Source organism: Monomorium pharaonis, chromosome 8 (genome assembly GCF_013373865.1).
Source record: "Monomorium pharaonis isolate MP-MQ-018 chromosome 8, ASM1337386v2, whole genome shotgun sequence".
NCBI lineage: Eukaryota > Metazoa > Arthropoda > Insecta > Hymenoptera > Formicidae > Monomorium > Monomorium pharaonis.
In genome coordinates, this window is record NC_050474.1 from 1,056,872 (window position 1) to 1,075,937 (window position 19,066).

A 19,066-nucleotide genomic window follows, 5' to 3' on the forward strand; every position below is an offset into this window, starting at 1 on the left:
TTTATTTTGTTTAAGATTTTCTTTTAATGCCAAATAATTATCACAGTGTGTTTTATATAAACTTTAAAACAAAGTACAATAATTCAATCATGAGAGTAACAAATAGATCTTGATGTAAACGCATTTTACGAATGATCAAGTGAGAAGCGCATGATTTTTTTAACACTAGAAGTACCAAACAATCATATCTGCTTGTTTCTATTTTCAAAGTTAACGATCTGTAGGACCGGATTAAGGTATTTTGAGACTCGAAGCTATTGACTCTATGGGGGCTCTTTGACGAAAATGAAAAATTCTTGAATAGCTCGGGTGAGGTCCTCTAACAAACGAGGCCCGGGGCTATAGTCCCCTTAACTCCCCCCCCCCCCCCTTTTCTTAATCTGGACCTGTTTGTAAGCGAGAAGTATACTTTTAACAAGATATTCAATGTACAAAATATGCAGTTGAATAACTGTTTTTAATAGATAATCAATAGCCACCTTTAATTTTTCTAAATTTGTTTGATCCGGTACTTTTAGTGTTAAATTTTTACTTTATGAATGAGGCACATTATTGATATTGATATATGCAATATTAAAAATCAATTGGACTATTTTTGTTTGCATTGCGTTATTATTATCAATCATAATGTCCCATTTGTAATCGCAATAACATTTATATTTCATCCTCTGTAATCTCAACACTTAACAGTACACTTAACATTACATATAACATTGCATCGTAACGTTGCAACATGTACACTCACACACATATTCAATTTTCTCTCCTAAAGATTTCGTTTGATAATTATAATTGACTATGTTACCGTATCCCAAATACGTCTTTAAGCGCCGACGAAAGCACAAAACTTTTTGTCATCTCCCCCATCGTAGCTACATTAAATGTCTACAATCATTTTCGCTGGCTCATTTTAACAACGAGACATATATTTTACAAGTACATTTTCTCGTATATTATCTTTCAAATACGATCTTATAAAGTACATCGAGATTCTATAAGGTACACGTTTATAAAATCGTTCGTATGTTATTGATAAAAGCAAAAGATATCGTAAATTATACTTCAAATCTTCGTTACATTCAATCTTATTGATTGCATTCTTCTTTGTTGCATTTGTTGGATTTTTTTGCCAGTTGCAAAATTCTATACATAAAATACCCATGTAAAATTTTATGTACTTACAACATTGCATTTATTACCCTGTGTATTACATTGCGTTCAACTCCAACTGGATATATTTTGTGCAAAACAAGTAGGGATGATTTCACGAAGTATCAAGATCTCATGTAACAGTAATATTATCGCAATCAGCGATAATTAAGACCGAGCGAGCGAATACAAACAAGCACGAACAAAACGACTTATCTTAAGTCGTTTAGCTTTATATTAAAACAACTTATTCATTCACACTTTAGTTGATTCGTCTTTAAAAGAAAATCAATTACGAGTTGCACCCTTGTCGCATTTAATTTCGGCGATGCAATAAAAGTTGCAAAGTTGCAAGAAGTAGCGATGCACCATTCACGCATTACACAACGCACACGATAAATGAACACATTGATCAAGCTTCATTTGTACCCTAGACATCCATTTGACAGTAATCTTACGCGCACATTGCTCATATAATTTGCTAGCGGTGCGAAAACGAACGTCGTAAACGATCTGGGATCGATCGGCGATATGTAAGTTCGTGTAACTCGCACAAAATTGAGTTGACTGCATGGAATCAAAACGACGGTGTTCTCTTTCTTCTTGTTGTAACAATAATAAGTGAGGTCGTGCATTTTTTCTCTCTATGATTCGCTCATATACGAATATTAATCTGTTCTGCACAGAAAGAACAATTTTTTTGCAACAACAAAATGCAGATCTAAAAATATTTATGTTAAACAATAAAAAAAAGATTAAACTGAATGTTTAAGTTGACTGTGAGAATGTCAAAACTTTTGCAGTAATATTATCATGCCTGGAAATCCTACGTAATTATTTTGATGATCCAATATAAAATTATTTTTGAATCTGTATCTAGTTACATTTTTAGATATTGTAAAATTGTTTCTTTTGTGTGCACCTCTAGATTTGTAAATTGTCATTAAAAGGTGTTAACATAATGCTGTCATTTTTCAAGCAAACGTATTTACAAAGAAGAAAGTATGTAACAAGAATCGCGACGAGTCGATTTGAGATTTAAAATTCTACTGTTCGAGATTCGAGCAGTATTTCAAAGAAATCGAGAGAATTTAGTTTTAAATATATTTTGTTACAAACTTGTACTCGTAATTTTAAATTTAGATTATTTTAAATATATAGGTGACCCAAATAAAGTGCGCTTCAAAGGAGGAGACATGAGGCGTATCGTGTTTGTGTCGCGCCGGCGATTAAAAATCGATTGCCGTCACGGGCGATGCAGGACAGGCATTGACGGCATCACAAACGAGTAGCTGCAAGCGTCAGATATGTACTTGTTTTTGATGCCGTCGATGACGTCTTCCGGTTTCCGGTCGCCGGAACGACATTTTAGAATTCCGAATGAGGTCGCCGGGATAACCAGTCGGCGATCGCTGAAATTTCGTGCACCCGGTTTTTCAGGCCGCGTAACGCCGGATAATTCTCCAAGGCAGTCGCACCGAACATGTTCTCAAAGTTCTCTAACGCCACCGTGAAAACGAAGTCCGCCCACGTGGTCTGCAAAGGAAAAAAACTCATTATCGAAATTTATAATTTGTAATTTATCGCAATATTGAAAGGAGTTGAGCTACAGAGGAAAAATATTAAAAGATCCCATCAACATTGGCAGCATGTTAAAGAGAAAATCTAAAATTTTACAAAAAAATGACTTGTTTTTAATAACAAGTTTCGCGTACATTACGTTATAGTACATATAGAAATCTAATTCTCGATCTCATAACATTTTTTTGTATTTTTTTCATTGTCGAATCTAATTCATTTTAAAGATCTATTCTCGAGACCTCGAACTTTAACAAATGCAAAAAAAGGAATAAAAATTTCAACGTTCTAAACTAGAATATTTTCTTAATTAAAAGTCCCGAATACACGACACTCGACATTCGTGCGACTTTAGCAACGAGAGAACTTTAACGAATAACATAGCCAGAAAACATTTTATTTTTACCCATTTTCCTCTACACGTAATTTAGTTTGCCTTAATTTATACTTAATTAAATACGCAGACCCGCGTAAAGGCAAGATTGTTACTGGAGACTCTCTTTACCGTAGAACCAACCGCGTAACCACCGTTCTCGGCAACAGTTTGCTCGAACTTATTCAGGTAGAACGGTATTGTTTCCTTCAGGAGTTTCGCCTTTTTCTCCTCCTTTTTAAAATGATCTTCCTCTGTACGATATTGAAAGATGACTGAAATGCAAATCGTACGAGAGTTAGTGACTCTGTCAAAGTGACATTGCTGATATTAAAGCGCATTGTTGCATATATATGCAACACATATACACATATATGTGCTCTGTAACATACGCATATTCTCTCTGACTGTTTATCGAGCGACCGAATAGAACAGATTCCTAAATTTCGGATACGAAACGATCCTACACAACCGACCGCTAGAATGTCTCATTACGTATCTAATTGAATGAATCGTGCGCGTATTAAAAGAAAAGTTCTCTATTAGGGCCCTTGCAGGTATTATAGCCAATTATAATACCTTCATTATTAAGTGAGGAATTCTAGTGATTACTTAGAAAATCATTGATTTAGTAGCCCGCAGGTATGCAATGTTATAGAGCTTATGTAAGTTATTTTTAAGCACATTTGAGTGCTTTTTTTACTATTTAACGTTTTATTCGACTCTACTCATTTAGAGTATATTGACTAAATATAATAATTTTATAACAAATCACTGATATTCTTAAACAAAGCCAATTTTTTAAAATCTATTTTCGTAGAGGAAACATATTATAGCCCTTTCTCCTCGATTCATTATATGCAGTGTCGTCACATTTTTATAAATAACATCTAAATATTAGATATGTTTCAATTTTGAGTCCAGAATCGATTAAACAACAAATTAGCAAATTAGGAAATATTAAGTTTCCAATTTAAAATATTAATTACTGACCAAGTACTATTATACAAAATTTAAATTTACTTTATGGGAGGCCTACCTTCTCTTCTATTACTCGGAGATTGTCGGGCTGACGACGATCTGATTGTGAGTATCGCGCAATGCACCACGTGATTTCGCGAGAACGCCTTTCCGGGGCGATAGCCGTCCGCTCGATTATGTGACGACCTCGGGGTTAGGAGGGGGGTAAGCTCGGGAAATATAGGTCACGCAAGATCTCGCGCGCGTCTTTCGAAGGAGAGCGAAAAGCGGAACTGCTTTCGCACCCGTCATGGAGCCGCCTTCCCGGTGATTTATGTCGGGCATCGCGTCCGCGCGTTGCTCACTTTTTCTCCCTCTATTCCGGGGAGCATCTTCGACGGATCGGACCGTTTTCGACGGCGCGATCTTTCACGTCTTTCTCCCGGCTGCATAGATTCGGCGGGAGCCCGAAAGTATCATCGATCGCGACTATCGATTGGTGATTCGCGCAAACTTGCGAAGCTTGTGACGGGACTTGATTAAATCGCGCGCGGCGAGAGTGACTCGGAGCTTCCGTCATTTGATGGTTCTCTCTCTTTACAAAAAAACGAGAGAGAAAACGACCGGGAAATTGCAATTCGAGGCAGATTAGAGATCGAAAAGGAATAACGAGATTCGGTCGTAAACAGCTTTCCGGAACCGTTACGGACTGCACCGGGAACTGCATAATACTTACATTGTTTCAAGTCCCCCAAGGTATCGACCAGTACGTCACACAGCATTGATTCCCATTCGTCCTTGCCCGCGAGATTGTGCTCGCGGGCCAGGTAACGCGCCACGGCGTTGCTTTGCGCTATCGGCTTGCCGTCTATCTCCAGAACTGGCAGCATCCCGTAAGGCATCGCTGAGAACAAGGGAAAGCAATCGTCGGATCGCGCTTAAGCATGGACTTTAAGTGGCAACGAAGTTATTTCGAGTAATTTGTCTTCACTCGAGTTTATCGACAAAAACGTTACGCCTCTTAATTAATTTTAAGTTGCTGGAGTTATTTTGTGTTTTGTTATCGGTGTTGCGCATTCTTTCTAAATATTCTTGAATTGTTTACGTTCTACGCGAATTAATTTAATTTTTAATTAAAGTCAGAATTAAATTAAAAGTAAATCTCTTGCGTAAAGTAAACACTATAGGACTCTTGCGACGAATTTACATACTCCACGAGCAAGTTACTTTAACTTGATTTCTGATACTTACACTTCTTAAGCTCAGGCCAGCGATCGTTGGAGATCCTCTCGTCGATATAGTCGATGCCCGCGAAAGCGAATATGTAGCGAATATGTTCGGCACGTCCTCGTGCATTAAAGTAGATCAATTTGTACTTTGGTTGTTCCCCGGCCATCTTCCTTTATCGCGATCTGAAAACTTTCGAAAGTGTCAAAGAAGAAGTTACACAAGTTCAATTTCAGGCTAATTACCATCGTTGAAGTACTTTTAAGACGACAAGTAGAAATGGTCTCGATATAGTCAGACAGAGGGCCTCTGCGAAATTCGTAAAATATTTTTGCTAATGTCTATTTTGATTCGTATATAGAAAATCGCTATCAAACTTTTTGTATTATTTTCAAATGCAATATAGAAGAATCTGTAACTTTTTTATTTGTGTTTTTATTATTTTAAAATAGGTGTAATACAACTTCTTAATAAAAAGTTTTGTAATTTTATCTTCAGCTAAGTTTAATTGTTCTCCGGTATTATATATTATTTTCAAAACAGCATTTTTGAGAATGCACTACACTCATATACACACAATACATATCTTAAAAAATAGAGATCTTATTATTATTTTTTAATATATTTCCATTAAAGCACTTTTCTACTTTATGAAATAATTTTTTATAGGTAGAAAAGAATTGCCTCCAAATTTTTTTGTATCAACTTTTAAATAAAATACAGAATAGTCTGAAACGTTTTCATAAATTTTCTCATTCTTCTTTTGAAAATAAATGCAATGCATTCTTAATAGAAATCGTCGTAATTTCATCTTTAGAAAATTTCAATTTTAATTGTTGTTCGATATTGTTTTGTACTGTCTTTAAAACTTTCCAAGTCTCGTTCTCTCGAAAACCTCAATAAAGGTATAAATAGCTCCTCGAAGGGTAGTTTTGTGCGCTTGCGATATTACACGCCGCTCGGTATTGCGCCTGATTTTCGTTTTAACCCTTTATCGCGCCCAAACGAAGACACTCTATCTTTGTGGGCGATCTACCGTGGTAATTCACGGCATCGCCTATAGATCCTGGCCGCGTTCCGCGGGGATGCTACATGATCTATCTGGAGTATCTCCACCGCGGGCGGTCGACTTGTTTTGAGGGAGGGGGGGAGAGTAACGACAGGGTTGCATGATTACGTGCGTGTGAACGGACGGGGTTTTATCAAATTTCGGGGATCGGGGGGTTCGCGCGTCCGCCGCGATAGATAAGCTTGAGCTTCCTTGGCAAATCGCAGGATTTCGTGCGTCACGCGTATATGTGTACATGTGTACATACGTGTTTGCGAATGCAACGACGTGTATGTGTGTGTATACATGCATCAAGGTATACATCGTGCAAACACGCGCGCGGGCGCTATCTAAACGTTATTGACCCGTGTCCTGCGTGTACATACACCTGTGCATATTTATATTTCGTATGTCAACCACTTCACATCCCTCCAAAGTTACCATTGCCAAAGTCCGATGTATGATCGTTCCCTTGAACTGCTATTGTCGATAACGATTATCGACCCTGCGAGTTCGAAATCGGGGTCGAGAATTACGTAATTTAAACGCGCGGGGCGCGATGTGATCCTGAGGTAACGCTGCATAATTCATGTTACACGTTTCAAGTCGGCGAGGCTCCTCCCGCGATTTGAAACGGAGCGCCGAGTAAGCCCGGCGGTTTTGCGTTAACGAACTCGAAATGAGAAAACTTCGCGAGGGAGTTGGTCGGTCACGCGGCGGCGATGTACCTTACCGCGCGCGTCTCACGGTCTAGGGGAAGGCGAGTGGGGAAGGGAGAGAGATGGAGAGAGAGAGAGAAAGAGAGAGACGTTTCTGAGCGATAATTATTTGATAATTCCATTTTAATTACATTCGTTTTTTTATCTCTCGGCGACGAGAATTATTCCAATGAAATTGATTCGTCGAACTTGTCGTTCAAACGGAGGGCCGCAAATTGCGAATTTCTGAGGCGTTCGAAGTTCAAACCAGCCATCGTCGTTAGAGCCGTGCAAAAGAACAAAATAATATTATTCAGCAAAAGCGCGAGTATTCAATTAAAGTTGTTCCTCTCCAAGGCGTGTTCTTTTACGGTTCGGAAATTGCCTCTGATCCGATTACTCCCCGATCGCGCGCGCAGGAAATGGCCATTCGCGAATGAGGGTTTCGTTTTCTTCGTTATACGCGCGGAAGTCGCTCATGCGACCGTGCAGATGTGTAAGGTCGGCTTACAGGAAATTACACAATCGCACATTGAAGGCCGCCAAATAAGAACGTCGAATATAGGATCCGCAAATGGGAGGCTTCAAACAAGCCTCGTTTCCCGAAATTCGGCCACATTTAATTGTTTCTCCCTCCGGAAACAGAAACGGGAATGACCCAATTTCATCCCTCGACACAACAGCGATCGTGGACCGCGTGGAGGGGAGAATTATAAAGAATGGAGTCACCTAATTAACGCGCGCCGGGCGTTAATTTACAAGTTACGGGAAACCGGCCGGATTTGCACGTACGGATGCGTTTATTGATTATCCCTAGTGGGACGCACGGGGTGTCCTCCGACCGGTTTTCGCCCTTCGATCAGGACGAACACGTGACGAGAGACGTTGTTGCGCGACGAGGTAGGCAACGTGTCCATTGCAGGGAACGGATACCATCCACCGCACTAATTCGACGGATGCAGGCGCATTCGAAACGTAGGCGAGCCGAGTTGGAGTACAATCTATACAGCGCGATTGGATTCTGTGCGTCTATCATCCGTCTCCGTCCTCGATTAATATTCGCTCGTACTTTTTTTTTCATTTTCTTCCTCCAGAATCGAAGCATGGAATATTCAATCAGTTCTTTTTCTCATACACGCTGAAGAGAGACATGTAAGGACGCGTGTATCTGCGGCAATAATATAACTTACAGCAGCTATTTCCCGTCGCTTTGACAAGTAACGAATAAAGCGGCTGAACGTTCAATATTATTGCATAATAATATGACAATATTCTTTAGAGTTCAATAGAAATTTTTAGACGCTGAATATTATTGTGTAACATTTCATATTGCACAATATTATTGATTGTTCGTAGGCTACAGTTGAGGGTTTGTGAAATATATTGTATGAATCAAAAGCTCTTTAGAATATATTGTGCTATTTGTAAAATATTCAGCTGTATTATTAAACAAAAGTTTACGTTATCAAAATTTACGCTGAAAAAGCATGAAAAAGCATTAATATAATTATAATGTATTTAAAAATAATCAGTATAAATTACGTTTACAATTTAATGGCATAAAATGGGAAAAATTCAACACAAAAATTTTAACAATGATTTTAATGTAACTATAAAATGTTTTCTATTGTGTATTATAAATTTAATATCTCTGATCTTATCTCTAATTATTAGAATCCTGTAACGATTGCGCTCGATGAAACTTTAATTGATAAGAATAGCGTCTGATCATCGAGCCAGTCAAGATTTAATGCACTGAAAAAAAGTCTCGTTTTATTAATTGGAAACCTGATAGATTCAATCAATATGTTTATCCAGAAACGGACGAATCTCGTAGGAATTGCCGGATTATCAAAATAATAAAGTCTATCAAACGTCTAATTATGAAATCTCGAGTTTTATTGTAATTAGGTTTTTATCAAACATGTTCAATCTGTATATCCTGTTGATATAATCAAACCAATCATATTTCTTTTAGTGTAAAAATAAATACCACAATATATTGTATAATATCAAATATTGTATTATGTCAGATTTAATTAACACAACATAATATATTGCACAAATATAGCCTTTAAATCAAATATTGAACATTTATCAGCAGCTTAAGAAATCAATATTAATTTCAATTTCTCTCTTTCTCCCCCCCCCCCCTCTCTCTCTCTCTCTCTCTCTCTCTCTCTCTCTCTCTCTCTCTCTTTCTCTCTCTCTCTGTCTGTCTGTCTCTTTAATCTGCAGACGTGAACTTTGTTGAGAGAGTCGGATGATTTTTAGCAATAGTGTTGCTCTAATTTGTGATCAAGGTATAGCCAACGATTTAACGCTGTAACATGTGCGAATAGACGGAGTTCGAGTCGAATGTCTGGCGTAGGTCGCGCCGATAGCCGTATCCCCGTAACCGTATTTGACGTAAAATCAATGGTCCGTATCTGCGAAAACATTAATTCGGCGCGTGGGCGGACAGCTGGAAGGGTATAGGGTGTAAAGGCCGAAAGAGCATTGATGTTGACGTTACGCCGACCCCCGGCGAGACGCCGCGCCGTCCTCGCTTTCTCGCGCGGGCGGCGAAAGTTTTCACCCCGGCGAATTTCTTAGTCATACCGGGCCATTTCGCGAGATTATAAAAAGCCCTCCGTGAGATTATCTCGACGGGAATATCGATCAGATACGATCGCACCCGCACCGAGAGAGAAAACGAAAGAGTTTCTGGCAACTATTTGTTAACTCTAAGACTTAAGTATTCCTGTACCACTACTTTTATGAATTGATAAGAACTAAAGTAATACTAAATATTGAAAATACAGTCACAGTAACGACAATTTTTGTGCACTATTAATTGATAGTAAAATAGCGACTATACATTACACAGTTATATAAACTTTACAAATAAGCTTTTTATATTCTTTTAGTTTAGACAACATTTTTTAATAAGGCTTGATGCCATAATAACTACTTAATCATTTCCTACATCACATTTTTGACATCAGTGATATAATATTTTTGAATAGTTACATTTTTGCATTCATATAACTAATTTAATTTTCTTATTATAACTTTGTGTAATACACAGTTGAGACGCTATTTGTCTTCAAATTTCTAATTGATACGACCTTTTTTTTCTCTGAGTGTGTCTCTTTTGAAGTCCTCCGTTCCGCGGATTGGCTTTTATCTGGAAGGGAATGATCGTTTAATCTCGATTCCCCGAGAAATCCGAAGAAGAAAAACATTCCGGCGTTTTTGTAACATTCGACAGAACATCGTGATTCACTATAACGACACTTTCGCGAAACCTACCGCGGTATCTTTCGGCGCTGTCGTTTCGTCCTCGCGATCCTTTTAGTTTATTAAAAAAGCGCAGCAATCGTATAACAGTCGGTAAACGTGTCACGCCAAGACCGCGACCTCGGATTATTCGTATTCCACGTTCGCGGAGACAGCGCACAATTTCCCTCCGTATTTCTTCTGAAGTCTCCTCGAGTATTTAGTGTCGCGTCGTCTTTCATTTTTCTTTCAGCTCCCGAGCGGAATGTTATTAATCTTCTTTCCGACGTCGGTGACGCTAATTTTTCCCCAGGAGGAAATAAATTCAGAGCTCGTTGAATGATTTGTCATCAAATCAGTCCGGGATCCGTTGTTCGTTGAGTATATACTTTCGCCTCGTGTTCGTTGGATACATGCATATTTTCATACTGCCGTATTCCGCTGCAATATTCCTATCGTCAAGAGCAAAGAGAGATCCTCGCGCTGCAATCTGCAATTCGCAATTTCCTGGGAGATACATGGCATCGTGAGAGAAATTGTACAGTAAAAAGTATTTCCTGTTTCCTCGTTCTGCACGTGAAACAAATTAATATATTCGCGAAATACATTTGTTCTCATTTTCGACAAGTCGCGATATTTCACGAAATCACGACTTCTATCGAAGTGCTACTTTTGCCCAAAATACCTCTTGTACCTGATTTCTCTCAAGAAAGCACGATCCTCTCGATATGGAGATCGTTAGTCTATTGGCGAGACACCAGATTCGATATCGGGGATATTATAAGGATCGTGTGAGGAAAAATATGCTCCACTAAGCGCCTTTTTCACGTTCATCATCTTCGTCACATGGCAGTCTTTCTTTTATTCTCTGGATTAAAGCTTAAATTTTTTTTTCGAGATTTTAAAACAAAATTAACGCATAAAAGAGGCTCTCTTTCTGCACGAAGACTGAATGTTTAACGTCACTGAAAAGATGGATTGAACGAAATGGGAGAAACTCTGCATGACTTACATGCGAAAGGATTGTGAATAAACAATGAGATATGAATATGTATCACGGGATTTTAGTTGTATCTGAAAATTTTATATTCTGCGTACGAAAGGAGAACGTGAGAGCGATGCGTGATAAATTTATAAACTTATTGATCCATAAAGTTGCTCGAGTTAATTGAAATTAGAACCTGCGTAGAAGCCGTATAGAAATTAATTGATATGAAAAGCTGCATAATCGTGAGTTTAATACTTTTAATTGGGAAATATTATATATATATATATATATATATATATATATATATATATATATATATGTGCGCGCGATACTGCACTGCAAATTCAAATGTGTAAAAAATGCCTCAGTTATGCGTGTGATTTAGTTTTCCGCGTGTTAAAACTGCGTGTTTAAACTACATTTAAATATGTAAATTTTTTTATGCAGTATAGCGTGTTATTTTTACCTGGAAAACTAAATCACACACACACACACACACACACACATGCACACAAACAAGTTATTTTTTACACACTTAAGTTTTTAAATGTGTAATATAATATGTCATTTTTATATTTAATATTTAAGACAATCGACAGATGTTTTCTCCAGATTTGTTCACGTTGAACATTCTACGTTGCGCAACAAGCGAAGCACATAAAAAAAAAACACGATGTAAACTGCAAGTTAACGTAACGAACCGTTAACAGGTAACGTGGCTTCTTTTTTTCTTACTCTAGGTGCGGCGTGTACAAACAAGCGCCGCAGGAATATTACATCGAGTCACCCGTCGATCGTCGCGTCGACGAATTTCAAACTCACCCCGGCGCCCTCGTACGTGTCCCGCTAACCGCCCCGAGCAAGGTGCACTCGTGCGCCGAACACGGGACCGCGACTGAACCGCCGTACGGACGGGATCCTGCGCGACGGCGGCGGGCGGTAGGAAGGACCACCGGTTTCCTTCGGCACCACTTGCGCTCTGCTCCGTGCTTGGGCACCATCGCGAGTTTCAGGCTCCGACGGCAACGATGCGCAACCTCAGAAAATTTATACCACCCGCCAGATTCTCCACCCCCTTCTCGCGAACTCGCCGAGGGTAACCCGGAAACTCAGCCATCCCTTCGACTTGCCGCGAACGGATGGTTTTCTGCACGGTGGGAATTTTGTTCGAAAGAATTGCTAGGTCGGTTCTGAGAAAAGAGAAAAAGGCAAATCGAAGAGTCGGCGCGTTCGACGACCCTCTAGTGAACGTAAAGAGATGATCGCGCACGGATCCTCGCTTCTCCCTCGTTCAGTGAAACCTGTGGCTTTGTAGTCAGACGCGCTGGCGAAATTGCCGCATATAATGGAACGCGAATAGTACCGAAGAATTCTCAACTCGATTCACCAGAGATGCGCTGTAACTTTTCTGCTTAATTGAGCGCAAGCCGGGGAAAGTCAGTGCGTTAACCGTAAACTACGCGCTGGCGTATCCCCATAGCTTGCGTAACGTTTATTATATTTAATAAAATGTTGTGTAATATCAACGTCAATTAATTGTTCCGCGCGACTGATTTGTCGAGTAACTTCTTTTCCAGCAGTGAATTTCCATATAATCCTACCGCCGCGCGACGTAAACAGCCACACGTAAAGTAGACGAGTGTACACGTTAAATGTTACGTGCTTGGGTCAGTTAATTGGTCAGACCAAGCTAGTTAGTTTCATTACGTTATCTCCATCTTCGTGAGTTTCACACAATAGACGCCTCCTCCAATATCGGGGTCACTAGGGTTTGCTCGCGTAGCCTAGAGCCTCTTTATCGTAATGTTTACTGTTATCACAGCGAGGCAAAAAAGGTTCCAATGTCGAGGTTGACGCCGATGAAATTTTTCCAACGCGTACAAATTAAGAATGACGTTTAATCGCGATGCAGAAATTGCACTTTAACGGCGAAGCGATTATGCGCAAAATATCCAAGAATAACTCACGAACTTGATCGAATTCTTTGAAATGTGAAAAAATTTATACATAATTTTAATTATCAAATAATTTATAGTTATTGTACAAATGTACAAGTCGCGATTATGAATCGAGTTCTAATTATGGGTTAAATTTGCAAAAATTAAATTTCGCAGAAATTTTTACATTGTTTTAATTACTTTGTAATATTATATAAAATTACTTTCTCATTTATGCTAATATTTAGGAAAAAAGTTGAAAATTATCATTAATAAACTCTCTAAATATCTCTTTAATAATTTCTTGAAATTATGATACTCTTCGTACTTTTAATATTCTCTCTATATATAAAATAACATACATACATTAAAAATAATATATATTAACATATATTTAATTATCCTGACCCGTAATTGAGATTTATGTATGTACATAAACACTTTTAAATATATTTTCACAATTTATCGCGCGTTTATTGATTATATAATAATTTCTCTTTAAAATTATAATGCTTACTGCGTTGGCATTAACAATTTTTTTGTATAACGCAAAAGCAGTTTTACAATTTCACATTGCAATGAAAACTTTGAAAATGAGTTTGATTTGTACTTTGTGTGTTGAAATCTTCTTCTAATTCAAATACCCGAAGAAAATCCTGAGATCGTTAATTCCTCTGAAAATATTGGAGGCGGGAAAAAAATTCAAGAGGAATCCGATGAGAGAACCGACAGTAGAATTAGCACGTTGGCGCGTTGGTTACTTCTCTCGCGGGAATTACGTAAATCCGGCGTTTTCACAGAAGAATGACTGGGGGCATCGTTAATGGGTCGCGGTAAAGTGGCAAAGAATTGCCGGCTAGGCCGTGAGTGCCGCGCGTGCCCTGATGAATCCGGCGGGGCCTCTAAAACGCGATCTCTCGCCGGCTCTCGCGACGCGAGAGAGTATTTTGCTACCGCGAACGAACTAAACGGCAGTTTAGTGCAAGCCGGCGATGAGCGAAGCCGCCGATCCCGTCCGCGCGTTCTCCATCGCCGAAGGCGAGACTGCACGGGTGTACCTTGACGTAAGTGTTTATCATCATCGGACGATCGACCGGCAGTCTCAGGTGAGATCGAGGCGCGAGGCTGCTTTTATTTCGCGTATCTCGCGCCGGTAAAAGATTTTTCGGCCTGGGGCACGCGCGGTGATTTACGACGCGCGCGATAAGGAAGCAAAGCGTGCTAATGACTTCAGAGAATGTATATTTAGGTACACACAGGTGACGTCTCGGAAGCCCCGGTCTTTATTTGAACGATAAACCCCGCGACGAAATTTCGGGGCTTATCGCTTCCTCTCTCAGCAATTTAGCCTCCGAACATTGTACACCCGGGACAGTGAGAATCGCTTGAATTTCGTTTAAACGAACAATAACCCCTCCCCCCGTCATTCGGGCGCATTTTAGAGAATCTCTGCCAGTTTACCGAGCGTTACGTTTACGCCCGGGTGTTAACGTTAACGCCCGGTTCGAATAGATTTGACGGGAGAGCGGCGGCGACGACGGCGGCTCGTCAGCTCGTGCTCTTGAAAACGCGTGCAAATTGCAGTTTCACGGGACATCCGTCACCGTGACAACCGAGCGGTAGTTTTTCTTGTTTTTTTTTTCCGCGCGAAACTGATTTTTTTTTGTTTAAATCTCACACACTCTCTCTCGCGCGCGCAACGATAAAAAATTAGATTACACGTTCGCGATAATCATACGGTATCTTTTCGAGATGTATAATTTATCGATTTCACGTGCATTTAATTAAAAGCGCGAAAAAACCGTCGGGATCAAAAGTCGAGATCTATCTACTTTACTTACTTGATTGGAGAATCAGACGGAAAGACTAATTATCTCTCTTCCAAACGTAATTTCGTGCACGCGCTCACACATGCGTGTCGTGTGACTTATAATTTTCCATTCTTCAATTCTCATCGTTATATTCTTAATCACTGCTTTATCAGAACGTACCTAAGGCGCAGAGGCTCAATTAGAATCTTTATGGCTGCATTTTTTTCCGACGATCGACGCGGGTGATATGACGCATTTTTTAAATAACGCGATAACATTTTAAGCGCCCGTCGTAATTTCTCCCCGTCGTCGCTCGTGTATTTAAGCTCCTACATCTCGCTATTTATAGAAAATAGGGACACGTACGATACACAAAATACAAACCAGTTCGTTTAATCTGAGACAAGACGTGAGATTAGCACAGATATTTACGCAGCCGTTTAAGCACAATAAATATTAGGCAATGCAATCACGCGCGCACAATAATATTGAAGTCTATATGAATTGGAATGTGTTTTTGAGAAAGAAACACTTTATCAAAATTTACTTGCGTCGCGTCTAAGAGATACAACGCCGACTAATTCTCGATTAATCCGAAACTTTCCGACTTGGTTGGACGCGTTATCGTTCTTGCGACGTTTATGTATAAATTACCGAGACATATCGAAATTAAAAGAGAAACAATACTTCTGAAGCTCGACCTACGTCGCAGCATTTATTAACGCCTAGCTAAATAGATAAAATTAATTGCGATCAGCACGTAAAGCGTGCAAACTGCGACGAAGAACATAAATGGAAAAAAAGTTTTTTTGCTGTTATATACTGGTAAAAGACTTTTTAATTTATATTTATATTTTTAAAGTTTTATTTTACAGATTCTGTAAGAAATACTGTCCAAAAGCGAAGTGATATTTTTATTCATATTTTATTGATAACTTTTATTCATATTATATAATACTTTAATTCATAATATATAAATTTTTAATTCTTGTGTAATATGTTTTTGATTATACATATCTATAATGCTTAGGTACGGTTTCAAATCAACCCCTTAACTATTGCCGCATCTACTGACATCTTCTTTATGTTTTACTACGTGTACCATTAAAGTCATTATTATTATTAACTATTCAGAAGATTCAAGTGTAATTATTTTTAGATCTGACCTAATTTTTTATGCACTTGAGTAAAACCGCTCTTTCTGTGCAGAGTTTATTCAAAGCCTGAAGATGTTCTACAAAATTCGCTACGTCGTTCCAATAACTAATGATTAAAGATTTTATCGGGAATTACATATTGAAACGTCGTTTTTAACGCATGAATGTTCGTTTAATTAAAGCATCATTATATCAAAATTACAAACGTAGCAGATAAATACGGCCCGGGGTGTTTTTCTCGGAGAATAATTTTGGGGAAACCGGGGGCAGATCTTCCCTTCTCTGTTCCGTGGCGTCTTGCGTATTTCACCGGTCGATCGGGACGGGAAGTGGGCGGGGGAGGGCGAAGGGTAAGTAGGATAAATTGAGAAGATTAATCGCAATCTCCACGTAGCTCGGGTTGCACCATTGTCCGACGAACGCCCGCTTGTGCCTCTCTTCCTCCCTCCTGAACTTCTAAAACTGGGTTGCATAACGGCTCGAACGGTGGCCCGAGAACTATATACGTGTCACGCCAGCTAGTTAGCCTGGAATTGCATCCACGGCAGCATCGAAATGCAAGCGTCTGCCTGTCGATCCACCGCGGAAAATACGCCTTAATCGGATTCGCGTGCTGCTCGCACGCTATACGGAAGAGAACCGCGCGGGCATCGTGCGGTCAAGAGTGACACACACACACACACACACACACACACACACACACACACACACACACACACACACACACACACACGTATTGCATCAGGTACGCTCTCCGGGCAAATCGCGCTGAAGAATTCATCGCGTGAATGCCACTTGATTTTCCACCCTCATTCGATTTTCATTCGCTGCCGAGTCCCCGAATCCGCTCGTGAATCGCGATCGTTACAGCCAACTTGGAAAAATGATCATTTTTTCAAGTTTTTGATTTTTTTGAGGGGGCGGGAGAAGAGAGGGGAGTGGCTGGTCGATCAGAGCCTAATCTGGCTAGTTCAGTCGAACTAACACATTAATCGGATCAGTCTTTTATTCTTTTTTCTTCTTCTGTAAATCTCGCAAACTCAGAAAGCCAGAAACACGATAAGTAAATACAATAAATAAACGGCTCCGCATCTCCCGTCGAATTCTAGCAACTTTCGCTACGTTAACTTCGCTTGCGAGCGACGCCGATGTTTGTTTACGGGACGTTGATGCTGCGATTAATTTTCGTCGGCGGAACATTATATAAACATTTCACTATCGCTATCAAACCGCTCTGGCGCATCCACGTTGCCGCGCATTCATATTCACGTCGTCGACGTTGACGTCGCCGTCGCCGTCGTCGTCGTCATCGTCGTCGTCCGTCGGGAGAAACTCGCGCTAAATTATAATGGATTAACGGAGTGGAGATCGACGACGTGTGTAGTTACCGGCCTTAATGAGCGACACGATTAAAACTTCGCTGAGCGGGATACAATTCTGCCACCCTTGCGCGTCAAATGCTATGCCGCCACTATGCCTCAACTACTCCGAAAACGGCGTTGATGTGTAATTAAGCTCTACAGCTCGGCGAGAACTGTTCTCATCGACTGTATCATTGCCTCCGTCTCTAACATCCCGGATATAACCTCCCTTCTTCTTCTTCTTCTTTTTCTCCCCGAAACAAGAATTCTCAGCAATTATTTCTGATTTTTAATACAAATCTAAATAGTCTTTACTAGCTACAAATTATTGTTATTATTAACTATGAAAATCAGAGTCACATTAATGAAATTTATACTCATCCATTGCGTAAATGTATTTACTTGTTTCAAACGTTAATATTATTTTTTAATATTAATATTTGATACATGAACGCTGAAGTTTGGAATATACTTACATGATCTCGACATTCATGTGTATTTGTGCTATATTTTATTATAGAAACGCGCGATAAACGCGCGAAGGCAGGAAGGCTGTGTAAACATACTCCCGATCGGATCTCATTCTATTATACACGTGCGATCGCGCGAACACTTGTGCACATTATTATCAGTTTATTCGATTAGGCGTCATCGGTGTTGTGCAATATACTCGCACTTGATAAGTGCAAGTAAAGAAATTTGCACGAAACGGAGGCGACGGAAATTCGTGAATATCGCCTTGAACTTATTATCGGCTGTTCAATTAAAATCGATTGTTTCGACAACGTGTCTGCCTCCAGAGAGAGATCTATAAACGATTCGATTTTGCAAACGGACGATCCGATTCGATTTCCGGCGACGTCGGCCACTTGGCGCGAATTAAAAAGCGCTTAAACTTACTTTAGCGGTGTCGAGAGAATCACCTATGTTCGTAGAACGATCCATTTATCGTCCAAATTGACGTCAATCTTTAGATTCGCGTCACCCCCGTGAAACTTGCATTCCGCAATTAAAAATAATTATTAATGACCTTTGCGGTTTCGACGTTTCGATTGTAGATAAATTGCACGCGCGAAAATGATTTACGCGAATCGTTCCGGATAAGGACAGCTGTCGTGTCGTTGACAGAGGACATGGTACAATTGTCAGGACAATTGTCGTCCGATCGGCCGGACTGTCAGACCGGAGCAGACGCGGCACCGCGATGCAAAACCGCGACAAACGCGCGCGGTTGACACCGAACGATACATTCGACACAGTCGAAAATGGAATTATCTCTCGATAATTATGCGGCAAGTGTGATCGGCGCAATTTGACGCTCCCGTTATGTTTTCATTGCGTAATTACGGTGAAGAAATGACATTATCCGGTTGCATTTGACTTCGCCCAACAATTTTGTGACGCGCGTAACGTTTATTAGGCGTCGATGACACGACAGCTCTCTGCGAATCAATACACGCAGAAAGTTATCATTCTCGTGATAAGAAAAGCAATTACTCAGTTTTTAGTTTTCTTCTT

General features: G+C 39.8%; 2 protein-coding genes across 11 annotated transcripts in view; one reads left to right on the top strand and one right to left on the bottom strand.

Moving 5' to 3' along the window:
* Positions 1–8: 8 nt before the first annotated feature.
* LOC105832675 (glutathione S-transferase) lies at positions 9–15,806 on the bottom strand. 10 transcript variants are annotated; one of them, XM_012673830.3, is made up of 8 exons: positions 12,105–12,272; positions 10,328–10,784; positions 10,144–10,202; positions 5,533–5,596; positions 5,312–5,472; positions 4,797–4,964; positions 3,233–3,375; positions 9–2,685 (listed from the first exon to the last, which is right to left on the bottom strand). In XM_012673830.3, exons 5-8 carry the CDS (start codon positions 5,454–5,456, stop codon positions 2,518–2,520), a joined length of 624 nt encoding a protein of 207 aa, XP_012529284.1. In that variant the 5' UTR covers positions 5,457–5,472; positions 5,533–5,596; positions 10,144–10,202; positions 10,328–10,784; positions 12,105–12,272; the 3' UTR covers positions 9–2,517. The 10 variants fall into 10 exon arrangements, with proteins under 10 accessions (XP_012529284.1, XP_036146444.1, XP_028046138.1 ...); XM_036290551.1 differs by having other exon boundaries at positions 5,312–5,479; positions 12,105–12,271; XM_028190337.2 differs by lacking the exon at positions 5,533–5,596 and having other exon boundaries at positions 10,328–10,746; positions 12,105–12,271.
* LOC105839162 (carcinine transporter) overlaps positions 14,138–19,066 on the top strand; it is a 27,815-nt gene continuing 22,886 nt past the window's right edge. Inside the window, exon 1 of the mRNA XM_028190333.2 lies at positions 14,138–14,283. The gene's annotated coding sequence lies outside the window, so the exon portion shown is untranslated. The remainder of the gene's footprint in view (positions 14,284–19,066) is intronic.